Genomic DNA, 26,368 nt, shown 5'->3' with positions numbered 1-26,368 from the left:
CCGTGGATGCCCCGTCACCTCCCTGTGGGGTTCCACCTCGTTTGGGAAACCCCAGGGTGGTGACCACCCTCAGCATCAGTCACGTCTCCCTCCCTCTGGAAGGCACAGGTATGTGAGGTGGGCTGTGAGGACCCACCAGTGCTGGCCAAGTGGCTACAGCAAATGTGTGGCCCACGTGCCAGCCAGCTGGCAAGAAGGTGGCTCTGCTCTCCTAGGACCCCCATGTTGCTCCCACACCAGCTCGAGGGCCTGGGGTGCCGGCAGCCCCTCCTTGCCTTCTGACTCACTGTTCAAACCCACCAGCCCTTCTGAAAGAGCCGGAAACAGGCACGAAGCCCTCCAGGGAGCTATTTTTAGGGTTCATCTGTTCTTTTTGATTTCTCCTCTAGATTCTATATTCTCCCACCCCCAGATCAGAAAAAGCTAAAGATTCTGGAAACCAGTCATCAGTCCCTCTGTCCAGGTGCTCTTCCTTTGCTGGGCAGCTTAGTTTGCAAGCTGGGCCCTCACCCCCACCTTCCCGTACCACTCCTTCTCTCTTTCTTCTTCCCCAACCTCATCCTCTGGTTCCCCAGCTCCAGAGGCAGTGCAGAAGGCAAGCTATTTGTCTGACATCATCTTCTACTCCCTGGTCTGCTAAGAGTTACTCACTCAGGCAATCCCTGTTCAGCCAGAGGAGACTGTCCAATTGCCAAGCAACCCACTGTTGGCCAATCACAGAGCTCAGAGGTGATGTCATGGTGAGAGCTGAGCAGTGGTGCTGATGTGGAGAGAAGCCCAGGGTACCACTAATTGAGGGAGTGAAGAAGGCAGCAGCTCGCTTCTAACTGGACTGCAGGTAAGTAGAAATGGAATGCAAATTATTTGAAGCTTTACATACAAAAGAAAAGAAAAACAGCAGCTGTAGAGAGGAGAAGCGAGGAGTCTGGTATCTATTGTGCTGCCTTTTGGTTTCATTCAATTCAACTTTGCCAAATCCTGGGGGCAATGGGGTGAGGCGAAAAAGATGGTGCCTGGCAAAGGGGCAAGGGTGGGCTCCAGGAGTCTCTTCTATTCTGGACCTCAGGGGACAGAGGATGGGTGGGAATCGCCAGAGCTTCTTACAGATCAGCCATCCACAATGAGTTCTTTCTGCATAAAAATGTTTTGTTGCTGAGGGAGAAGGGTTTTATTCAGAGTCTGGCTTTCCCTGGATCATCTCTGGCCCCCCAGAGCCCTTACAAACTGAAAGCAGACCTGTGGTTTACATTTCCTTTCTCAGCCACAGTTATTCTGTCTCCCTTGCCCATTGGCAGCCTCCTTTGCTTTCTCCTCAGTCTGTACTGGGTTGCTTTTTTCTCTTGGTTCTAATAATACAATGAGCTCACCATCTCTTCTCGCCCCGCCCCGCCCCTGAGGTCAACCTGGTCCTACCTAGGCAGGGACAGATGGCTGTGAGGCTGCAATCTGTGGGAACCCACACCTGCCACACCCTGTTCTCTGCCTGTGGCCCCAACCAGGGCGCGACACCTCCCCAGCCCCAGTGCTCAGCCCACTGCCTTCACCAGGAGTTTAGGCATTGTCCCCACCTCATCCTCGGGGACACAGGGTTGTGACAGCCAGTGGCCAGCTGTGTCCCTGCGTGGCATGCTGCCTTTGTTTTATTCCTCTTGGAAGGCATGGTCAGTTGTGGAGGAGTCTCATTGTCCTGAAAAGGTCAGGACCCCCTAGGGCAGCACAGAAATATACCAATAGCACCTGTCCAAATGCCTGGAGAAGGGACCCCAGAGGCTAGAATAGTGGTGGTGGGGGAGAGGCGGCCAGCAGTGACCTGTGGGGTGGGTGGGAGGTTGAGGGTGGATGTGGGGGAATCTAGTCTCCACCAAGGCTGAGGCTCCCTCAAGGGGGCGGAAGCCTCTCCTACAGGCAGGAGTCAGGGTGCCAGTGGGGGATGAGATCATCCTTCAGACTAGGGGATAATCCTAGTGCTGGAGCTAGCAGAGAGGAAAGGTCTAATCGGCAGTTCCACCGCAGGGAGGTAGAGTCGACCGGAGACCCTGCCCCGCCCTTCAGGGCCAGCCAGACCTGCGTTGCCTCGGCTCTCCCATGCCCCTACCTTGCCGCTGGGAAGACCTGTCATTTTCCCTGAAGCCCACTTATCATCAATAGTGCTGGAGCACCTGTCAGCAAGTCCCAGCCCATCTGGGATCCCTGGCTCCACCCAGGCTGCTCTGGGAACAGGTTTGAAACGGGCAAGAATCCTTAACTACTGAAGGTTCTGCCACAGAGCAAAGTAGAGAATGAGTCCCCTATCACCGGAGGCATCCAAGCCAAAGTCGGATGACCACCCAGCAGGGTAGCTATAGAGGAGATTTCTGCATTGTCTTGGAGATTGGTCTGGATCAGTGTTTTTCAAACTGCAGATTGAGACCTGTTTGTGGATTTTGAAATCAATTTTGTGGGTTGTGACTTGTTATTTTCTTTTTTTAGATAAAATGGGATAAGATAGAGTAGGAAAAAAGTAAAAATTCATCCCATACAGTAGTATTTTCCTATACCATTTTTAGTTGCATATTCTCAGTTATGTTAAATATAAATATATTATTATGTTTATAAATAATGTAATAACATTCATAAGTAAATATGAATATACTTATGTTTATATTCCAGTTATATATGTGTGTATGTATATACATATACATAGATATATACATATGTGTGTGTGTGTATATATGGAAATACATATATATGTCAGTATCATGGCATATACATATTGGATCATGATATAAAATGTGGTTCTTTATTATGGATTCCAGTAAGAAAAAGGATTGAGAAAAACTGGCCTAAATAACCTCTTACCACTTTTTCTAACTATAAGACTGTAAACCTTAGGATAACTCTTACTAAACTACGAAGTTCATTTAAAATTTTAAAAAATTCTTGATTGTGGTAAAATACACATAACATGAAATTTACCATTTTAGCCATTTTTAAGTGTTCAGCCAGTGATATGGAATACTTTCACACTGTTGTATAACCATCACCACCATCTCCAGAACTTTTTTCGTTTTCTCAAACTGAAACTGTCCTCACTAAACAGTAACTCCCCATTCTTTCCACCCCACCCCTGGCAGCTCCCCTTATACTTTCATTATTGTGACTCTGAGTACTCTAGGTCCCCCATCAAAGTGGAATCCTACAGTAGTTATCTTTTTATGACTGGTTCATTTCACTTAGCAGAGTGTCTTCAAGGTTCATCCCTATTGTGGACTGTGAGCTTCCTACAAGAAGAACTGTTTTATTCATTAGTGCTCTAGGTACAAAATAAGTGCCCAAACTCCAAGTATTGCTTTAAGTGGAAAACTATATCTCTTTAGGGAGAGACGATTCTAAATGACCCATCAAAGACAGAGAAGTCTGGTGTAAGATGGTCCCCTCTGAGCAGACTATGGAACAGATACTATGCTGATGGGTAGTGGGAGTGTCTTTTATTTCTGGCTTCATATCTAGATTTTACTGTGGCTCAATCATAGACATTCTAGGGGCATGTGAGGTTAGCTGTCTTCTCTTGTCCAACTAGGTCGTTTTAACCACATTTTCCCTGTGGGACAGACATGAGCCACTGGCAAGATTTAAAATAGAGCAATAAAGACATAAGCTGAGATCCAGTGAGCGAGGTCCTGGAACAGAAAAGAGAGACAATGGCAAAGAAGGAGCATAAGAGAGAGCTAGAGAGAAAGTGCCTACATGAAACCAACCATATAGAATGGGAAAATTCAGATCTTTGGGGTTCTTGGTTTTAAATCATTGAATATTTTTTAAAAAGTCAAGATCAGAAACAAAGAAAGGCTTCATTTTTCCTGAATTCCTAAGATCCTCTCTCCAGATCCCCTTGATATTTTTATATTATTTCCTACTTACCTGGAGACTATCGTTTGGAGATACAGAGATACAGAATTCCCAGAGATTTTGAAATCCTGAGTAGGTGGACATTTTGGAGGGTGGGGTGGGGAGGAGAAGAGAAATTCGGAGGAAAAATCTAAAACATGCCATGTGTAATGGCCTGTAGGGAACCAAACTTTTATAATGCCCTGTAGGGAACCAGACTCTCTCCCTTCCCATCTTACCTCCCTCCTTTTTTGGCTTGGGAAATAAACATGCATCATATACAACTTAATTTACTTTTAAAATTAGAATTTGCTGTATTTAGAGATGTGGTAGTCTTGGAAAAAGGTTACTTTTTGTCCTTTTCTTGGGGGGAAGAGTGAGAACCAAAAAAAAAAAACTTCCTTGACATTTTAAAAAGCATTTTTGAGATTTGTACATTTTCAGTCCCACGATGAAGACAAGGATACACACAGATAAAGGTATTGGGTTGGCTAAAAAGTTTGTGCGGATTTTTCCATCACATCTGGCTAAAAATCAGAATAAATGTTTTGGCCAACACAATACACCATGCCTGCACCTCAATACACACCGATTCTGCTTCCCCAGTAGAACTCACTGGTTTTTTCTGTCATTGCAGACTGATCGTTGTGTGTACACTCTTTTAGGGTCCTGCTTTTAGTGATGGGCAGAAGCCAGACTGAACAGATTAGAAGGGGCAGGAATCTGGGGGTGGTGGCCTAATTTATGACAGGGCACAGGTGACCTGAGAGCTCAGAGAACAAAGTAGTGAGTGTGAATCCTGAGAAAGGAGCTAAGCGCAGACTCTGTGTTGAAAGACCCAGCGGGGTGGGGGTTGGGCAGAGTGCAGCGTTTCAGTGGGTCATTTGGGTATGGGAGCCCAGAAATCCAGACTGGGTAGAGAGCATGGTTCAGACTGTGTGTGTGTGAACAGGTGGACAGACTATCTACTGACTGCACAAACCAACTGGGCTGTTGATCCCACAGTAGGTCTGTCTGTTTCCTACACCTGCCACCAAACCAGATAGGCAAGGACTCAACAAGGATTCCATGAACCCCTCCTGGAAAAGAATTACTCCAGCATAGTCTAGATAATCAGAGTTTTATCACATTAAAGGACTCAAGTACAAAAAAGATGGGGTATTGAGAATGACCACCAAGAAAGAAAATGCTGGAATTTAGAGTCATTGCCTAATTATAATCAACGTGCTCAGAAAGGTGAATGCAAATGTTAAACATCTGGAGGCCAGGGACTATATATATATATATATATATATATATATATATATATATTAAATTCATCATCGTATTTCTCCTTGGTACCTCGCCTTGTGCTTATAGTAAATATTTCTCCAAAAGTATTTGTTGAATGAATAATGTAAGAAAGAAATCAATAATGATACTCTAGAACTGAAAATCCAAGTCACTATGACAAAAGTCAGGTTTGTAGGGAAAGGAAGTAAAAGTGTGCTAAAGCTCTTATCTCCTAAAGAAAATCATTAGATACTGTTCTATTCTTCATGTAATGAAATTACATGCATTCCTCATTTTATTGCGCTTCACAGATATTGCAGTTTTTACAGACTGAAGGTTTGTGGCGACCCTATGTTGTCAGATGATGGATAACCATCATTTTTTAACAATAAAGTATCTTTTAGACAAAATGCTATTGCACATTTAGTAGACTCTAGTATAGATAAACATACCTTTTATACCTACCAGGAAACCAAAAAATTCATCTGACTTGTTTTATTGCAACATTTGCTTTATTGTGGTGGTCTTCAGTTGATCCTGCTACGTCTCCAAGGTCTGCCTGTAGACATAAATGATTTTAACTTCAAGATAAAATCAAGATGTAAAACTTACAAAGCATCGGAGAGGAATGAGAGAACAGAGAAACAGGAGTAATATTGCAAAAGAGAAGAGTCTCCCTCTCATGTAGCTAGATGTGGGGCCAGAAAACAGGCTCTGCCCCTTCTACTTAGTCTTGGGAACAACACTGGACCTCTTGGGTGCTCTGTCTTCTTATCTGAACACAGATGTGAACCAGACACACTGTAAGATCTCCATGGCTCCTCCTATTTATGGGCACAGAACTTGACCCCTGGAAGTGTTCACAAATCTATTGCTTGTTCTCTGCTGGCAGTGAAAATGATTTAATTGATTGACTTGGTAGGTCATGTGTGTTCATTTTAACAGGGACTTTCTGAAGCAATGCCTAATGCAAAAGAGGGCTCAGTAGTTGAGACTAAGGTACTTGTGGTTGGGAGGGAGAGTTGGGACAGGCAAGCTTTTGTGTGCCCTTCAAACACATGCCCCAGGCAATCATTCATCTTCCTTATGTTTACACTTGGCCTCGAGTCTCAGGAAGTGCCATGGAACTGTGATGTTGGGCTGACCAAAAGTTCATTCAGCACTATCCATAACATCTTAAGGGAAAACCTGAATGAACCTTTTGGCCAACCCAATATAAGAAGACTTTGATAAATCCCATCTTTATGGGATCCCATAAATCCCATCTTTGTGATTTATATGACTTTAGGCAAATCAAGTCACCTTCCTGAATTGATCATCTGTAAAGTGGGTTTAATAGAATAGAATAAAATTTAATTCTCTCTAAATTCTATTGGATAGAATTTAGAGAGAATGAAAGGATAAAGTGATGATTATGATGTAAAAATAATAGACATAAACAGAAAACTAGAAGGAAATACCAACAGCAAAGAGTAGCAAAATGCCAGAGATTTGTTTCCTTTTCTCTGTCACATAGATGATCTGAAATGTATTAATATATTTGTAATTAAAACATTATCAGTAAAAGGAATATATATATACACATACACACACACACATGAAAGTGCCTGGCAAGCTGTAGAGCACTATGAAACATTTCTGTTGTGACTAGGAGTAAGATCACAGGGATTTGCTCTACGTGCTGATGCTTCCAAAGGCTTTGACCCCAGGATGTGACACAGAGCTGGGTCCCAGTTCCTTGTTCTCTATCCAGCAGCCCTTCACCGAAGCCCATGCCCCTGACTTGTGTGTGTGTGAGTGTTTCTATGCTTAAAAAAATTTTTTTATTGGATTATAGTTGCTTTACAATGTTTTGTTAGTTTCTGCTGTATAGCAAACTGAGTCAGCTATACGAGTATACATATATCCCCTCTTTTTTGGATTTCCTTCCCATTCAGGTCACCATAGAGCATTGGGTAGAGTTCCCTAAGTATACAGCAGGTTCTCATTACTTATCTATTTTATACATAGTACCATGAGTGTATATGTGTCAATTCCTCCATGTGCCTGATTCATACTTCTAGTGTGTTGATTCTCCTGTATCTATTGAATGGAAAATAAAACTAGCCCCCAAAGCACCATCATGGTGGATCATTTGGGGCTGTCTGTTTTCCAGACTTCATTTTGCTCCTCTGGCTTGCCAACAACAAGGAGGGACCCCTCAGACTTAGGCCATCAGAGCTCTGCATTTGCCAGCAGGTGATGTCTCCTTGTTTCCTAGAAGCACTGTTTCTAGGAAATGAAGCTGCATTTCTCAGCCTGCTAGGGACAGTCTGGAGGTTATTCTCGGCCAGGGCTCCCACCATTTCTTCCCCTTGGAGCCTCAGACGCAGACCTAAGCAGGTGCTGATCAGACACTTGTCAGTTCCCCAAATCACTTAAAATCACAGGTTGCACATACACGGACAGGCAGGGCCCACTGAACCACACCAAGGACTTGAGCATCCAGGGATTTTGGTATCCACAGGTATCCTGGAACAGATTCCCCCATGGATCCGGAGGAATGACTATATTCTTCTTTGTCTAGTGTCTCTCTGCATCTCAACCATCCGTTCTTGGCCCATACCCTAATACCCACTCTTTCTCCCTTTATGACACGGTCCTTATTACTGCCAGAGACTTGCCCAAGGCTAGCAGAAACTTCCAAGACTCTAAATTCACACCCAGGGGACCCATTCATTTTTTTCCTTATTGAAAACCCTTGTGGTTATTTTGGGACCTGGCTGAGGGCTTGTCACGGAATTAAATATTCAACAAATATTGTGGAAAGAATGAAAACCACAATCATGAAAAAATAATTTATCTCTTCTTTTAAAGAAAACCCAAATGAGACACATGACTTCCAATCAGAGCCTTTGGATCAACATGAAATAACCAGGTTTACTGTACGGACATGATATGATTCCATGACATTTAGGCAGCTCGTGCAGTATATTTCAGGTTAATGTTATAATTTCAACAGGACTTTAAAAAATACTGGTAATTGGCACAAATCAAAAGAGCCAGCTTCCTCTACTGCTTGTGGTTAAAGGAACTGGGTCAGAACTCAGAGCTTCTACAGCATGATTCTATGAGTTCTTTTACTGTCTCTGAACACTCTTGCCAGGGACCACTCTATTCAAACCATTTGGATGCACATTAGCTTTTTTCCTCTGGAAAATAGTCTACAGGGGATTTGACACATCCTGATGGCATTTTCTGGGCAGAGCTTGCAGTGATAAATAAAATGCTTGTTCACTTGGGACATATGGATGGTCAGAGATGCCTCCGGAGGTCAGGCATGCATCCAATAAATGGCCATATGGCATCTGAGAGCTGGATGCTCTTCTCTATTGGCTCTTGGCTATTGATTGCTTTATAGAAAGCCTGAGGGCACGAGTCGCCATTTCTGGTCTTGTAAAAAATGTCCCTATCACCATCAGTGGCTCTGGTGGACCCTCCAAGTCTCCCGCAACCACCTTGTGGGATGTTCCTGTTGTGTGGGAGGAGAGAGGGAAAAGCACTGACTCTGGAATTCAGAGGTTTGGTTCCATCTCTGCCACCAACTCAGTGTGGCGTCTAGAAACCCAGTCCCCAGGGAGGAACACACTGGCGTTATGGAAGGGACAGTCGTTGGTTGTGTGGGATCGTTGTGCGCCATGAAGGACATTTAGGCTACCTGGTACCACAGGGATGCCTGTAGCACCGCCAGTCAAACAGTCCTCCAAAAGTCACATGTATTTCCCAGGAGTGAGGTTGCCCCTAGTTGATAATTCCTTAGCTAGTGACGGCCAGTTCTTCCTTCCCTGACATTTTCATGGTCTTGGGGGAACTGGAGGCTCTGATCTCTTCACTTTCATTTTTCCCTCCCACCAAGAGATCCCTCCTCTGTCAATAGCCTTGATTCTAGATCTTCATGGTCAGCTGCCCTACCCCCAACCAAGATTTCTTCCTTCTGTGTCTTCTGATGACCTGGACCTCAGCTCTGTGGGATTACCACTAACTGATTAATTTTATCAATTGTGCTAATGGTTCAATCCATCAACAAAAATGTGTAAATGCATGCTTTTCCATACACAGACTCTTAGATGCCAGAGCTGGACTAAGAGTAGGGAGCAGTTTGCAAATGGGAAAACAGAGCTGCATGGCATGCAAACAGTCCAGGGTTAAGCTCATTTAGGCAGGCCCTCATCCCTTTGGGCCTCATCTCAGCTCCTAGTCTTCTTCTTCTAGTAGTATAATCTAAAGAGAGAGATGGGTTTTAGACTGAAAAGTCCAGCTTTGCCCCTTACTACCAGTAGGACTTAGTGTAATTAACCTGACTCTGTTGAGCTTCAATTTCCTCATTATAAAAGGACCTCAGAAAATAAAATTGAGATAGTGCCTATGATTTTTCTGGTACCAAGGCGGTGCCCAAGAAGTGGTAGCTATTATTATTGCAATGATCCTCAGCATCACCATTTTCCCTCTTGTTTGTATTCAAAAGATGCCAGTGGCTTCCTACTGAATAGAAGATAAAGTACCTTTCCCTGGTCTGCAGGTCTCTGATCTTCCTATTCCAATTCTAGCAACTGGTCCCAATGCATCCTGCATGCAGCCCAGTGGGTCCTCTCTGTTTCACCAGTAAACCCAGTCCACACACCCAGCACACAGGCAAGTTCTAGAGCCACTGCAAGGCTAGAAGCACAGCAGAAGCTACATTGCATCATAACCCCATCACCCTCTCACCTTTGCCCCCTGAAGCATGAGTCCTCTCGCCACTGGCTGAGCTTGATCGTACCTGACAGCACAGGGGTTGGGCTGCCCAGGGAGGCCCTGCCTCTCCAACAACCAGTCTGCACCCATCAGAAATGTGTGGGAGTGAGCACCAGGGGATGGGACAGGGGAGGCGGGGGTGATTGGGAGGCTGTGGTCCTGAACTCTGGCTCTGGTTCTGTGGTTATCGGCTGAGTGATTGAGACATGTTCCCATTCTGTTGCGGGCCCCTTTGAGCTTCTATTGGTAAATATGGTCAGTTTCCTGGTCTTCCTAAGGGGCAACCAAGGAAGGTTAGGGGCAACCCAAGGCCTGGAATTGGCCTCTGCCTTAATAGAAAACATGCAAGGACACTCTGGGAGGGCCAGAGCTGTGCCTCAGCAAGGGTTTTTGCCAGATGATGTTCTGATATCTGGTGTCTTGGATAGAATCTCCCACTGATGGGCCTGACTTCTTAGCTTTACCCCCTACTCTGGCCTCTATGGTCTTTTAAACTTCACCTGCCTCCCTAAATTCCTAGCATTCTGTCCTCCCTGACCTTGGCAATAAAACCCCTTATTGCCCCTCTCTGGTAGTCCCTGGATAGGCCTGCTGGCCCCACTCCATTGCAGGTATTGTGCTGTGACTTGACAACCCAACCCACACTGTCAAGCCATTTGACAGATTCCACAGCACAGAGACAAGCTTGCAGGGCCCAGATCTCTAAACTAATGCTGGTCTGTGGGCCCTTGGGTTCATGGGATGCACCCAGGAGAACGGCCTGGGCTGTTGGTGTTCAAGATGGGAGAACAGAGGACTGAGAGCTGCTTCGAAGGGCCTGAAGGTCAGGGGTTAGCATAACTAGATCTTTCTAGCTGTGAGTGTCCAATCTGGGTGTCACCCACAGGAAACTTGGACTCCTCAGACAGCAAGGCTGAGTACTGAGGAGGGGGTGGGACTGGCCCACCACCCACATTGATGCCACAGGTTAATTAGGGATGCAGTCAGGCTCCCTGCTGTGGCCACCACTACCCAGGGACTCAGGACCACTTTGCATTGTTGGGCCCTTGCAGAAGAATCTTCCCTCCCACCTCCCCTCCTCGCACCCCCACCCCCGTTATATCCTTTCTTAGAACATTCTTTTGAGTCTTAAGTGCCATAGAAGTGATGTGACTATTGGCATGAGGATTTATAAGGGTACCATATACCTCAGGTACACATACACAGATCATCTTTTTTTTTTTTTTTGGTTGAGCTCCAGGACATTTGGGATCTTAGTTCCCCGAGCAGAGATCAAACCCATGATGCCTCCGTTGGGAACCCAGAGTCTTAACCACTGGATCACCAGGGAAGTCCCAGAGATTATCCTGAGAACCAAATAAGACCATGTAAAAATACTGGTAGCTGAGATACAATGAACGAGTGAATCATGGATTTGAATGAATCCTGGCTCTGTTGCTTATCAAGTATATTAGATTGCTTGGGCTACTGTAAGAAATGATCACAAACTTAGTGGCTGAACACAACAAAAATTCATCTTCGTGCAGTTCTGGTGTCCAGAAGTTCAGAAATAAAGATGTCAACAGGGTCTTACCCCGCCCAGAGACTTGGAGGAGGGTTCCCCCTGCCTCTTCCAGTTTCCAGTGCTCCAGGCCTTGCTTGGCTTGTGGCAGCATCACTCCAGCCTGTCTCCACCTTTCCAAGTTCTTCTCTCTGTGCATCTCTCCCCTGCATGTTTCTTATAAGGTCACTTGTACCACCTGGACAGACAGAATGATCTCATCTTGAGATCCAACTTACTTAAATGTGCAAAGAAGTCACATCCCCAAACTGCAAGGGTTAGGATGTGGACAGGTTAGGTTCGAGGACACCACTCAACGCACTACACTGAGTGACCTTGGTAATGCCATTTAGCCTCTCTGAGCTGCAATTCAGACCTCTTTAAGACAGGGGTAGTAAGTTCTACATCACAAGGTTATGATGAAAATTAAAGTGAAAGCACTTGTCACATAGTAGATGCTCTATAAATACACATGGTTAATGATGCGGATTTCAACCCTGTGAAACTGAGAGCTCGCAACTGCAAATCTCATGGGCAGGAATACCTCTGCTCATCTTTTTAAAAAATTTCTTTTGTTTATTCACACTGCATGGCCTGTGGGATCTTAGTTCCCCTACCAGGGATCAAATGAACCCTTGCCCCCTGCATTGAAAGCACAGAATCTTAACCACTGGACTACTGGGGAAGTTCCCTCTGCCCATCTCTAGGAGGTCTCCTCTTCCCTGCCCTGTCTTCTTTCTCTGCCTATCTGACCTGTACTTGATTCCTCCTGCAATTAAAACCTCTCACATAGTATCTTTCATTGATGTATAGAGAGCGCCTAGTACGTAGTCTTCATTAAATCATATCCTGAAGTTAGACCGCCTTTCCTTGAGTCCCCAGGACCATGGAGGAAACAGTAGTTAGCATTCAGCCCTTCCACTGGCTATAAGAGATGAGCTTATAAGTCAGAAGATTTGAACCAGCTGTACAACAACTAGCTGTGTATCCTTAGCTAAGAATCTTAACATCTCTGAGCCCCAAGTTCTTCACCTAAAAGCGAAGCTGACAATGCCTGTCTTATCAGCCCAGCCAGCCTCCTGCAAAGATCGACTGGGATAATGTAGGCAACCAGGACTGTAATTAGTCACATGCTCCACGAGTGTAGGGTCTTAATTATCATTTTCAGCTCAAGCCAAGGGACATGGTCCCTGACTCTAGGTAGCCACGGTCACAAAAAAAGCCCAGCTTGGTCTCCTTCCTCAGGGTGTTGCACTTACTCTGCCTCCTCTTTCCTATTTGGACCCCCACTTTTAAAAACAAGTATTTATTTATTTTTCTATTGAATTTTTTGTTTTGGCCTCGCCCTCTGGCATGCAGGATCTTAACCATGGATGGAACCTGCCTGTCCTGCCCCCTGCAGTGGAAGCTCAGAGTCTTAACCAGTGGACCACTCTCACTTCTGATCCATTACCCAGGTTGAGGTCTGAGCCTGTGCCCTCTCCTGGCAAGGTCTCACTCCATCTGCCAGTCTCCCCATCAAGCAGCCTGGTCATGAGTGGGAGATGGTGTGGAACGGAGCTCATGACCAGGGGGGTCGTTTCCGGGCACTCTGCCCGCATCTCTGCTCAGGGACTCACTGGTGCTGCCAGGATCAACTTGACTCCAAGGACAGAGGCCCATTGTGTTGCATCGGGAGGGGCCCTGGCAGGGACCTCTGGCTCCAAAGCACAAGGAGAACACAGAGGCCCTGAGGGGAACAGAGCCCTTCAAGTCTGTTGACCTGGTTTCAAATCTCTGCACTTTCACTTTCTAGCTGAGCGACCCTGAGCAAGTCACACAAACCCTCTGAGCCTCCATTTCCTCATGTGCAGATGGGGATGACAGTCCTTACCTGTAGGTGTGTGATACCTGCTAGTGAGCTTGATGTAAAAGGCTGAGGAAGGGAAACTAATATTTATGAAATGCTCCCTTTTGCTGGATGCTTTTCTCATTTCATTTGGACAACTCTGTGCAGAATTAAGATGGGGAGAACAAGGTTAGACGTGTGACGTGACTAGTGACTGCTACAAGAGAGATGAAGCCTGTGTCTGACCCCACGCTGGTCCAGCCTTAAAGCCTGGGTGGAGCCTCTTGTTCCCATCCACTCCCCTGCCCATCTCCAGTCAGTACTACTTCTGATCGCAGAAGGAAAACACCCCAGTAAGCAAGGAAAGGGGTTCTAAGTTGGTTTCAGAGTCCCTTTCCCTCCTGGGGTGGCAGGCAGTGAGCTCATGTTACCTCCTGCTGGCACAGTGACCACTGAGGATGACTGGGTTTGTCAGGGTTCTCCAGAGAGACAGACCGGTAGGCTACAACTCATGCAGTTATGGAGGCTGAAAGGTCTCGCTATCAGCTGTCTGTAAGTTGGAGGCCTGGGAAGGCCGGTGGTATAATCCTTATAATCCGGTGGTATAATCCTGTGTGGGTGAGTGCTTAGTCGCTTCAGTCATTTCTGACTCTTTGCGACCCCATGGACTATAGCCCACCAGGCTACTCTGTCCATGGGATTCTCCAGGCAAGAATACTGGAGTGGATTGCTGTGCCCTCCTCCAGGGATCCCCGACCCAGGGATCAAACCCACATCTCTTATGTCTCCCGCATTGGCAGGTGGGTTCTTTACCACTAGTGCCATAGGGGAAACCCTGAGTAGTCCTAGTCCAAGTCTAAAGGCCAAAGAACCAGGAACTCCCATGCCTGAGGGCAGGAGAAGATGGATGTCCTAGCTCAAGTAAAGAAAATCCTCCCTTTCTCCACCGTTGTGTTCTACTCTGGCCCTCAACGAATTGGAGGATGCCCACTCAAACTGGGGAGGGCCACCTTCTTTGCTCAGTCTCTTGACTCAAATGCTCACCTCTTCCAGAGACACCCTCACAGACACACCCAAGGATGTTGTTTACCAGCCATCTCACCCTCTCTGTTAGCCCAGTCAAGCTGACACAAGGATGAACCATCACAGCAATCAAGGATCCAGTGGTGCCCATGGTGGTGGCTCACTGCTGGTTGTTCCTCACTCCGTCAGATAGAGGGTTGCTGTAGATCCTAGTGCCTCCCATCTGTCCTCCAGACACGCTCCAGTCTGTTTCCTTCTTGCCTCTCTTGTTTCACCTCCTCCTTCACACTTTCTGGTCCAGCATCAATCAGCTTGGGACCCCTATAGCTTTCTCACCCTGACTCTCTCTTTTATTAAAAAAAAAAAATGTATTCAATTTTTTGGCTATGCTGGATACCAGCTGCGGCATGCAGGATCTTCACTTGCATCATGTGGGATCTAATTCCCTAACCAGAGATAGAACCCCAGCCCTCTGCACTGGGATTGCAGAAGTCTTAACCACTGGGCCAGCAGGGAAGTCTCCCTCACCCTGACTCTGGCATGTGCTGTTCCCCCAGAAGAACATCCTGCTTAATTTTGACTCATCATTTAAGACTCAGTACTAGTACTGCTAACACCAGGGGTCCTTTCTGGCTCCCCAGACCTCATGCAGAGTCTAAAGCCCCATCTCTGTAGTCCTGCAGTAATCCCCAATGCTGATTTCCATCTCTGAATGAATCACATGATGATCACATTAATATTCAATATTTGTCTCTTTTCATAGTCTAGGATTGTCTTAAAGGGGATCAAGCAGTGTTTAGGACAGTGGTTCTGGAGATGAGCAAAAGAGAGTGAGAGGGCAACTGAAGAGGTATTTTGTTGGATTTTTCTTTAGGTTTTCTAAAAGAAATTTATTTCATTTTATTATGACATCGTAGAATAACTATATTCTAAATATTCTTTTTTAAAAACCGGAGTATATTTGCTTTACAATGTTGTGTTGATTTCTGGTGTGCAACAAAGTGAATCAACTATATGTATACATATATCCCCTACCTCTTGGACCTCCCCCCTCCCATGCCCACGCCCATCCCACCCCTCTAGGTCATCACAGAGCACCAGGCTGAGCTCCCTGCATTATACAGTAGGTTCCCACTATCTGTCTGTTTTACACATGGTTAGTGTATATATGTCAATTCTAATCTCCCAGTTCATCCCACCCCACCTCTCCCCACCTGTGTCCAAATGTCCATTCCCTACATCACATGTCTTTTCCCTCCATCTGCATCTCTATTTCTGCCCTTCATTAGGTTCATCTGTACCATCTTTCTATATTCCACATACATCCTTTAATACATGATATTTGTTTTTCTCTTTCTGACTTACTTCACTCTGTATGACAGACTCTAGGTCCATCAATGTCTTTACAAATGACCCAGTTTCATTCCTTTTTACAGCTGATATTCCACTGTATACATGTACCACACTGAAGAGGTATTTTGACATCCTCTGTCCAATGTCAGATGGTCTAGTCAGGAAGGTCCAGGGTGAGTGTAAGAGAAATTCAGGGCACAGAGTTATTTTGTGAATATGTCCCAGGTGATTCTGACTTAGGGTTGGTCTCTCACCTCAACCTTTGCCTTGGACCAGGCCACTGAGCTGCACAAGGAAACAGATGAACATCTACTGATACATTCAGTTTGGGGAAACCCGTGTTTGAGGCTCGAGGGGTCCTGAGATTGGGAAGTCAATGATGAAACTCTTATTGTGCTTGGAAACTGAACTTGACTGGGGTGATGTGGAAGAGGTGGCTTGGTGTTTGGGGAAGGGAAATTCAGCCTGGAGGTGGGGGACAGATGATCCTGAAATTTCCTCCCTGGTTGTATAAAGACCTTCCTCATGCGAATAACCTGTCAGCTAAAATGCTTTTATTTTTTGGATTTGTGACAGTGTCCTGAGCTGGCAGCAGACTTACCTTGACTTTCACTAGGACTCAACTCTCATATTCCGGAAAACATGACCCTTGCTGGTAAGTACAAAAACCCACTTATGTTATGGGCACCACAACACAGGGTATTTCTGTACACATGTGTTTATACTTACATGTGCACAGAGAAGATAAAAGGCTGACAGGAAATGCACCTAAGGGTTAAAGAGATTATCTCTAGGTGGTGGGTGGGATCATAGCTGAGCTTTTCTTCCTTTTACTCATCTGAGTGTGTTTTTTGTTTTCTACAATGGCTATGTAATATTTTTGCAGTTAATCCTGCTTTCAATTTGTAAAAGGAAATGAGGGGTGAGTTGCAGCAGTGGGGGTGGGGAAGGGACTGACAGGAGCACACACCAGGGCCTGGAGGAGTTGGGTTGGACTGGACTCAACATATCAGCTCTAGGGACTTCCCTGGTGGTCCAGTGGTTAGGACTCCATGCTTCCACTTCTGAGGGCCCGGATTTGAGCCCTTGTTGGGGAACTAAGATCCTCTAAGCCCAGTCATGTGGAAAAAAAAAATTAGCTCTAAACGTGACCTCCTGGTATCCAAACCCTCTCCAGACACAGAGTGACCAGATAGGGGTGGGGGTATGTGTCCAGCCTTCACGGAGGGACACCAGCCCTTTTGGCTTTGACCACTGCATTGGGATCATCAAGGAAGGCTCACAGTCTAACCTTGTCACCCAGGGAAGGACAGGATCACAGGAATGGTGGTGGCCTTCTTTGCCTCACAGAAGTACTGCCAAGTACCTTGAGAATGGAGTGTGTGTTGCCTCTATCCTAGAGTGAAAGGAATGGAATATTCTGGGCACATGAGGGGAAATAGAGAGAGGTCCAGGGTGCATGCTGGGGTGAGGCCACTGGTGCTTGGGGCCCATGTTGTTGCTGTTTAGTCGCTCAGTCGTGTCTGACTCTTTACGACCCCCATGGACTGTAGCCCGCCAGGCTCCTCTGTCCATGGGATTTCCCAGGCAAGAATACTGAAGCTGGTTGCCATTTTCTTCTTCAGGGGATTTTACCTGACCCAGGGATCAAACCTGCATCTTCTGCAAGTCTCCTGCATTCTTTATCACTGAGACCTGGGAAGCCATTGGGGTCCATACCTGAGGGCATTTTTTGCGTTCAGTATCACAAAGGGAGATGATGCACTGGAGAGAGGATAGGGTCCTCTGGGAGCTCTGGCAGGCTCAGGTTCTCATAGGTGGGCAGAAGTGGGTCCAAATCATACACAGGGGTTCTAAAGAGAGCTGCTCAGGGCAGAAAGGGCTGTGTCACCGTGCAAGGGTCTGGGTGGTTTGGGTGCCTCTGTGGAGCCTGGTGACCCTCGGGGTCTGGTTTCTGAGTTTAGGAAGGGGGTCGCCCTCTTCACCTGTCCGTGTTTCCACAGCCTACAAGGAGAAGATGAAGGAGCTCCCGCTGGTGTCCTTGTTCTGCTCCTGCTTCCTGGCCGACCCCCTGAATAAGTCATCCTATAAATATGAAGGTACGTGAGGGCCACCGCTGGGGGACTAAGGACCGAGGCTTCCTGTAGCTTGTCTCCAGGAGCCCAGTATACCCACCCTTGTTTCCCAAGATTCCGCCCTACATCACATTTTCTTTCCTACAGCCAGTAAAGTCACCGCAGCTGATTCTGGGGGGGCGGTCTACGTGCAACGCGATGGTGGGAGTGGGGCTGCGACCTGGGAGACCAGATAGCAGCTGAGGGTCTAAGTCAGACCCTCTCAGAGTGCCCCCTTGATCTCGGCTTTTGTTCACTTGTGTGACAAACAAATGTGGTGGAAGATGCAGAGGCCAAGTAGACAGAGAGTCTGCCCTCAGGGACACCTAGCCTAGAAGAGGGACAGTCACGTGTCAATCACCAGATACCCTGGCTCATTGTCTCTTTAGTAAAGGGTCAAGAATGCTCTGAGCGAGTCCAGAGGTGGGAAGGGACTTCTGTGCTTTGGCCACCCAAAGAGTTTCTGGGATGGCCGTGTTGCCCGAGCCCTGTGACAGGTCCCAGGATACAGACAAGGAACATTGATTGGCCATGTCCTGATTGAGGGGGGTTGGTGGTTAGGGAAGCCAGGTCACCTCTTAATTTCCTGGGGCTTAAAAGGAAGATACGGGTTTGGTCTGGAAATGAGAGATGGGAATGCTCAGGTCACCTGAGATTGTTTTTTCTGTTTAGGCTGGTGTGGGAGACAGTGTAGGAGAAAAGATGAGAGCCAGCGGAGAGACAGTGCTGACTGGAGAGAAAGAAGAGAGCAGGGTAGGAGGGGGCGGGGGGAGAGGTCCGCAGGCCGAGCGTCAGATCTGTAGTGGGGTGAGGAGTGGATGGGCGGTGGGTGGTGAATGCCTCCACATGCACCAATTTGAAAGTGAAAGTGTTAGTTGTGTTCAACTCTTTGAGACCCCACAGCTGTAGTCCATCAGGCTCCTCTGTCCATGGAATTTCCCAGGCAAGCCATTTTGAGCAAGAGCCCAGCTAAAGGGGGACCCTTGTGGCAGAAGCAAAACAAAGGCAGTTGCTACAGCCATGATTAGAAATCCCCTGTCCTGGGGCTCCTGCTCTTAGAGCCAGAGACTCTCCAGTGGCTGCCCACTCCAGCCGCATCAGAGCCCAGCAAGCTTGGGTGCTATGTTCAGGACAGACCCAGAACCCTGGCCTTTGGTCAGCCTTGGGGACCCTGGCCCTCCCTCATATGTGTGCATGCTATAGGGGGGCCCATATGGTCTTCAAGGAGGGGTGAGCAGCCCCTTTTCTGTTCTCTGCAGCAGACACAGTGGACCTGAACTGGTGTGTCATTTCTGACATGGAAGTCATCGAGCTGAATAAATGCACCTCTGGTCAGTCCTTTGAAGTCATCCTGAAGCCACCCTCCTTTGATGGGGTGCCTGAGTTCAATGCCTCCCTCCCCAGACGGCGAGACCCATCACTGGAAGAAATCCAGAAGAAACTGGAAGCAGCTGAGGAGCGGAGGAAGGTAAGTGGCTCTCCTTTTCTTCCCCGGCAGGGCGTGATGGGGAGGAAGTTGAAGAAGACAGGTTCTGAGCTGGAGTCGGGTCACCGCCAACCTGTAGATATGAAGGCAGCACCTCCAGATACCAGGAAGGGAATGAGACACTATGGAGAGAAACAAAGATGTAAAAGCCCCAGGTGTTTAGGAGCTTGCTTAGGGGAAGAAGATGCTATATTACATGCCTCCAAGAGGTGACCTTATAGTGACCTGTGCCAACACTAAGGATTTAAGGAAAGGCTGGACAATTAAGGAAAGGGGTCCTTAACTGGGACAGGGGGAAGAAGGTCATGGTATGGTATATTGGGTTGGTCAAAAAGCTTGTTTGGGTTTTTGGTTAGTGCTTACAACAAGCCCAAAAGAATTTTTTGGCCAACCTGATACTTTCACCCCTTGGTGTGCCTTCCTGACTTTCTATGGATTCTTATGGTTCAACTCCGATGCCGTTTCTGTGTAAGCTTTCCTTCATCTTTGAAGCTGAAAATGATGATCACCCTTGAATTCCTATAGCACTTCATTTCTGCCTCTCAAGGCATACGTCACATGCTAGCCTGTGTTAGAGTTATTTATATATGATTTGTGTCCACTAGACTTTTTTTTCTTTCCCAAGTTGCTAGAAAAGTGCCTGCTACACTGAATCTGATCACTTTTTTGTGAATGAACGAATGGATGGATAGATGGATGAATGATGGCAATGAGAAAAAGAGGACTGAGAGCCCAGTGGGAGAACCCAAGAAGCATCCTTGCTTCCTGCCAACAGGCCAGGGGCCCAGGCTCAGGGAGGTGTGCGCTCTGGGTGTGCAGCTCTTAAGTTATGATGATAAAATCACACCCTGGCTTGCTCACCCGAAAGGGCCTCCTTTTCACTTCATGCTCCCATAGTACCAGGAAGCAGAGCTCCTGAAGCACCTGGCAGAAAAGCGAGAACACGAGCGTGAGGTGATCCAAAAAGCCATCGAGGAAAACAACAACTTCATCAAGATGGCAAAGGAAAAACTGGCCCAGAAGATGGAATCCAATAAGGAGAACCGGGAGGCCCACCTTGCCGCCATGTTGGAACGGCTGCAAGAGAAGGTAAGAGGTCTCGGATTGGAGAGGAGACTCCTAGGCCTTGCTCTTCCTTCCACGGCAAGTACAATGGACATGCCTATCATTTCAGGGAGCAAGTACCCTCAGGCAGGAGTGGCCACATTTCTGTTAGGTTAGATCCTTAGAGAGTTCCAAGGGATTACTTGGGAGGTGACAGGCAAGAACCATAAACTGAGCCAAGAACCATGAACCAATGAACCAAAAACCATGAATTCCTTGGGGGGATGAATTGCCCAGCTACACAGTTGAAATTTCTCATCGTCTGAGGGAGATTAGACCGCTTATCTTCCAGAGAAAGCCTGCCGAATGCTTTTGTACATTCCTGGCTTCATCCTTAAATGCTCTGATTTGATTTAATGAAAGATGCTGACTTGAGCTCTTGGCTTGAGGCCAAGGGCATGACCAGCTGAGCTGCCCACTGAGCAGGAAACACGATCCTCTCCAAACCTCTTGATGTGGGCTGAGTGGGTCACCGGTGTCTCCAATATTCTGCCTTTTGTCAATAAACCTAATGCTGTCACCCGAATATGAGAAACGTGAGAGACTGGTGTTGGTGCCGCGTGTCAGCAGAAGCACAGTCCATTCTGCTGAGAACACGCTGGCCTCGTTTCCTGAGTCCCAAGGCTGCCCCAGTTTCTCCTGCGGCTCCTGGGAGAGCTCCAGCTCTGTGTTTTATTTCCAGGCGCCGCCTGCCGCGCGGTGACTCCCGGGACCCGATCGGTGGCCTCATCCCATGGTGAGCAGCGTGGTCTCCGCTCCTTCCTGCCCATCCACCTAGAGTCTCAGGCCCTTGGCACAACTACCAGAAAGATCTGGTTTCTTCACAGGAGATCTGGATGTTGTGTAGGCCCTGCAGCTGGCCAGCATGTGGCAACCCCCATCCACTCTCTTTCTCCATCTTTAGGGGGGCAACGAGCCCTCCATAAGTATCAGATGGGAGGGAAGTGTTCTGGGTCTGATTTCAGGCTTCCTCAGTTATTGAGAGATGGGTAGGAACAAACTCTTGCAGGAAAAGGAAATCAGAGATTGGGACAGGATGTGGCCTGGGCAGTCAGGCTAAACCTGAGACAAATACTGAGGATAAAGCCATGATATGTGATTTGAAAGACTGCAAAACACTTTTATTTCATCATACCCCTATCCTCACAATGTGATGAACAGGACGGGCATTATCCTTATTTTACTAGTAAGAATCCATGTCAGAGGAAGGTCCAATGCCTTGCCCAGCGTCACATAGCCACTAAGCAATGGAGCTGGGAACAGAACTGAGTTCTTTGACTATGAGTCTAGGTGGCTTTTTCTATGCTTGTTTCAGGAAGACCAGACCACAAGCATCCTGCCAGCCTTTTGTCAGACAGGGAGCCACTTGGAGGCCAAGGAAAGAGAGTCCAGGAACCTAGGGATCTGTCCAGTGAGCGGATATAAGGAATAGAGAGAGGTTCTGAGCTAGAGAGGCTGGGAAAGTCCAAGGTCTGGAGGAAGAGCTGTGGGGGTGAGATAAGCCTCAAACGAGCACGATATTAGAGCAGACGTGTGGGTGGCCTCACTCCTCTGGGTTCCTGACCCCTCTTCACCTTTGCCCACCGATGAAGACAGGAGGTAGGATGAGATAGGTGTGTGGTGTCTGCTCTGCTAGGCACCTATAGCAATGCCTCTGCATCAGTACTTGCATGAGTCACCAAGCGTCAGCACCAGACTTACCTGGTATAAAGTTGAAAACTATAGGTACTTGGACCCTAACCCCAGACCCACCAATCCTGGCTCTCTAGGGATGGTGCCTGAGGACCTCAGTGGTTTTTTTTCATATTAAATTTTTTTATCAGAGTATAATTGCTTTACAATGTTGTATTAATTTCTGCTGTATAGCAAAATGAGTCAGCTATACGAACACATACAACCTGTCCCTCTTGAGACTTCCTCCCACCGCCCCCCCATCTCAGTCCTCTGGGTCATCACAGGGCACTGAGCTGAGCTCCCTGTGTCATACAGCAGCTTCTCACTAGCTGTTTTACACATGGTAGTGCACATATGTCAGTGCTACTCTCCCAGTTCATCCCGCCCTCCACTGCACCCTCCCCTGTGTCCATGTAGGGCCTCAGTTTAATAAGCTTCTAAGATCATGCTGACATGTGGCCAGGTTGAGAACCACTGCCCTAGATGTACCATTCCCCATGCTTTCTTCAGGGCCATGGAAAGTTTTAGGGTCTCTCCAGGGACAAATCTGTAGTCTAAGGTACCTCCTGGGACCTTGGGCTGCCTCAGTGGGTCTTCCCCAGGCTGATTCATACCTGGGTGTGAATGGATAGAAGGCTCTGGCAGAGACACACTTTACTGAGCATCTATTATGTGCATGGTGCTAGATGAGGAACTGGGAGATACTAATACAAAGAGGAAAAGGCATGCTCCCTGCCCACAAGGAGGACCCAGATGTCTTCATCATGATCAGGGATGGAAAGTAGACCATGAAAAGCCCTAGAAGTGAACCCCAAAATTACAGAATTCTAGAGGTAAAAGAGCGTCCTTTCCATTTGTTGTTTAGTGGCTAAGTCACGTCTGATTCTTTGTGACCCCACAGACAGTAGCCTACCAGGCTCCTCTGTCTGTGGAATTTTCCAGGCAAGAATACTGGTAGCCATTTCTTCCTCCAGGGGATCTTCCCAACCCAGGGATTGAAACCAGGTCTCCTGTATTGCAGGTGGATTCTTTACCACTGAGCCACAGTGATGTCTGTGGCCCTCCCTGAGCCTGATCAGTGAAATGAGTTGGTCAAGGTCACACAGCTGATGGGCCTTTGAAGTCAGAGCCCATTGTTTGGTTTGATGATGCTCAGAAACAAAGGGAGCTTCCCTGGTGGTTCAGACAGTAAAGAATCTGCCTGCAATGCAGGAGACCAGGGTTCAGTCCTTGGGTTGGGAAGGTCCCCTGGAGAAGGGAATGGCAACCTACTCCAGTATTCCTGCCTGAGAATTCAGGGACAGAGGAGCCTGGCAGGGAAACAAAGAGTTGGACACCACTGAGTGACCAACAGTCACTTTCAAGAAACAAAAGAAGATTCTCTATCACACTTTGTGGAACTGGACATTTTCCAAAATCCTTTATTTGATTTATGCTTTACAAGCCCTTGTCTTTCATCCAGGGGCTTAAGACAACCTTCACTAAAGAGGTGGACCAGAAACACAAGGGCAGTACAGTTGCCTGTGTGTAGGGGCCACCTGCGGTGAGTTCTCCTGAGCTACTCCTGGCATTAGGTCAAGCAGTGTAATCAGCCCTAAGATGGCCAGGTGAGGATGGCAGAGGCTGATGGTCCCTGCCAGGTGGGTCCCCCAGGGAAGTTGTTCCCAGGTAACAAGCATCCTGGGGCCAGAGGCACCAGCAAGCTCCCTCACCTGTCTCCTGCCAGGCTCACCTGCCTCCTCTGGTCCCTTCTCAAGATGCCTTTGCAGACCCTGCGTGTCTCTTCCTGTGGTGGCCAGTGGTGACCACACTGTTTGCTTCGGCCCTCCAGCCCCTCAGTCTCCCTTTATCCTGGGGTAGTCGGTGTGACCCGATCTTTTCTCTCCCTACCCTCCCAGGACAAGCACGCGGAGGAGGTGCGGAAAAACAAGGAGCTGAAGGAAGAGGCCTCCAGGTAAAGCCCAGAGGCAAAGAAGTTTCCAGAACGGCCAGACAGCTCCAGCAGCTCCGCAGTTCCGGAGGCAGCCTGGCCCATTGCTGGCTGCTCTCCCAGCACTGGGGTTTGGGGGGAGGGGGGTGGCCAGGGGCGTTTCCTCTGCTTTTGGTGTTTGTACATGTAAAGAATTGACCAGTGAAGCCATCCTATTTGTTTCAGGGGAACAACGATGGGGTGGGAGAGGGGAGCGAAGGAGAGAGGTGGGGAAAGAGAGATGGAGAAGGACTCGTGGACATTGTAATCCAGCCCAGGTCAAATCCTAGGCTTTTCTTCACAGTGAGCATCCGGGCACCGCCTTGAAGGAAGTTACAACAGGCAGTAGAATTCCCAGCAAAGGGCAGAGTCCTGGGTGGAACGAGGGCTGCAGGGCGTGGCCGGAGACGCCAGCAGCGAGTGGGGGGCCCTGTGGCGGGGGGATGAGGTGTGAATGTGTGTGCGTGTGTTAACCATTATCTTTTGATCATCATGACCAACAATGAAACATTTCCTCCAAGTCTCCAGTTCTTTATTTCCTGAATTTGTCCTTTGTGTAATTTATAGAATGTTCTTGAATTTGGTTTCCCCCCATCAGGGGCCAGATGCCCCCTTATTTGTTATTTTGACCATCAGGGCATCTGAGGTGCTGGGTGAGGATGGTTGAGACATGCCATTCTTTGGCATTGTTTGATTTTTCTTCTTCATTTTTACCCACCACTCCCCTCGCCTTTCCTGGGCTGTCCCATGTTGTATTGAGTGCACTGAATTGATAAAATTAATATTCCTTTGAGTGGATTGACATTCTAATGTGTTCTCCAAGAAGAAAGAGGGCTCCCCTGGTGGCTCAAATAATAAAGAATCCTCCTGCAATGCAGGAGACCTGGGTTCAATCCCTGGATCGGGAAGATCCCCTGGAGAAGGGAATGGCTACCCACTTCAGTATTCTTGCCTGGAGAATTCCATGGACCGAGGAGCCTGGTGGGCTACAGTGCATGGGATCGCAAGGGTTGGACACAACTGAGTGAAAGAAGGAAGGAGGAAGTCTGCCTCATGTGAAGGGTATGAGATGCTAGGTGGTCACAGATAGTGAGCAAGTGAGGAAATAAAGTTTGTTAGTGGAAAGCAGAGAGGATCATTTCATGATCCAGAACATGGAACCACAGCTGGGAACGGAGCCTCCCTACTTCTCTCCCTGCAAACAGAGGGGGTGGGGACAGCCTGTATGTGAACAGGGTCCCAGGGCACCTTGCCACCCTGCGCTTCCCACTGTCTTATACAACTCTGTAAATAAATCTTCTTTCTTCCCACTAGTGGCACTGCAATTTAGATTCATTTAGAGTAGGATAACAGGAGGGATCAGAGATATCATTTTGTAATTGTGTGGCAGGAATTTTGATTAGTTCATGGAGCAGACACAACTCTTCCTTTGAGCGGGTGGAGACAAGGATGATAGATTTACACCAAGAGTATGTCCACACCACACTCAACTTCTGAGTGTAAGTGACAAACCTGCTTATGGTTATCTAAGCCCAGAACTCAGTTTTACATGTAAGCACAAACCCCTTCCCACCCCACCATGGTGGCTTTTGCAGGAACACAGTCCCTCTGCTGTGCTGGTCTTAGGTCTTTAGCCCTTGATCTATCTCATTCCTCTGTGCTCTCTCCTTGGCTCTTGAGTCCTATTCTTCTCCATTTACTCTGTTCTTGGACTTAATTCTTTTCTCCTGCTCAGCACCTTCTCACAGACAAGAGGTTAACTTGAATCCACCCTGTCAAAACCTAAAAGCAAGCTTTGAAGAAAATCACACTGCTTTCAAGCAAATTATTGGCATGCCAGAACAAAGTCCAAACTGAGCCCAACAATGTAAAATTAAAATATCTGGTATCTAGTAAAAATCTACAATGGATACAAAGAAGAAGGAAAATATTGCAGATAATCAGGATAAAAATCTATGGAGGCAAATATAGTAAGGAAAACTTTGATGGAATTAATAGACAAAGATTTTAAAATAGGCACTAAAATCTGCTTCATATGTATAAGGAAGTAATAGAAAACAAGAAAGAAATGGAAGATATATAGAAAAAGACCCAATGGAAGTTCTAGAATAAAAATATATTTGAAAAAATTGCACATATACACTGGATGAGATTAGTGGCTGGTTAGTCAAAAGAAAGCTTGAGGACAAAACCACAGAGATTATTAAAGCTAATTATAGAGTGAAAAGTACTAAAGAAATGAGGAGGGTAGCAGTGATCTGAGGAATAAGAAAGAAAATGTTTCAGCACATGTAAAATTTGAAGAGAGGAGAGTACAAGCGAGATGAGGGAGCAAAAAATTATTTTAAGAAATAATGGCTAGCAT

The 26,368-nt window shown here is 47.1% G+C and overlaps 1 protein-coding gene across 3 annotated transcripts; it reads left to right on the top strand.

The window, feature by feature from the left end:
- Window positions 1-695: 695 nt before the first annotated feature.
- On the top strand, window positions 696-24,517 carry STMN4 (stathmin 4). 3 transcript variants are annotated; one of them, XM_025281891.3, is made up of 8 exons: window positions 696-838; window positions 16,233-16,311; window positions 17,660-17,755; window positions 18,443-18,523; window positions 19,030-19,238; window positions 20,154-20,345; window positions 21,043-21,096; window positions 23,933-24,517. In XM_025281891.3, exons 2-7 carry the CDS (start codon window positions 16,299-16,301, stop codon window positions 21,061-21,063), a joined length of 612 nt encoding a protein of 203 aa, XP_025137676.1. In that variant the 5' UTR covers window positions 696-838; window positions 16,233-16,298; the 3' UTR covers window positions 21,064-21,096; window positions 23,933-24,517. The 3 variants fall into 3 exon arrangements, with proteins under 3 accessions (XP_025137676.1, XP_006057380.1, XP_006057382.1); XM_006057318.4 differs by lacking the exon at window positions 21,043-21,096 and having other exon boundaries at window positions 698-838; XM_006057320.4 differs by lacking the exons at window positions 18,443-18,523; window positions 21,043-21,096 and having other exon boundaries at window positions 700-838.
- The last annotated feature ends 1,851 nt before the right edge of the window (window positions 24,518-26,368 follow it).

This window comes from Bubalus bubalis, chromosome 3, assembly GCF_019923935.1.
Source record: "Bubalus bubalis isolate 160015118507 breed Murrah chromosome 3, NDDB_SH_1, whole genome shotgun sequence".
Classification (NCBI taxonomy): domain Eukaryota; kingdom Metazoa; phylum Chordata; class Mammalia; order Artiodactyla; family Bovidae; genus Bubalus; species Bubalus bubalis.
This window is presented reverse-complemented; position numbering and strand designations above follow the sequence as displayed.

Excerpts from the sequence above, each read along its gene's own strand:
- STMN4 (XM_006057318.4), top strand. Across the intron at positions 18,524-19,029 it reads GAGAGAAAGAAGAGAGCAGG|CAGACACAGTGGACCTGAAC; the intron begins GTAGGAGGGGGC and ends TGTTCTCTGCAG. Across the intron at positions 20,346-23,932 it reads TGGAACGGCTGCAAGAGAAG|GACAAGCACGCGGAGGAGGT; the intron begins GTAAGAGGTCTC and ends CTACCCTCCCAG.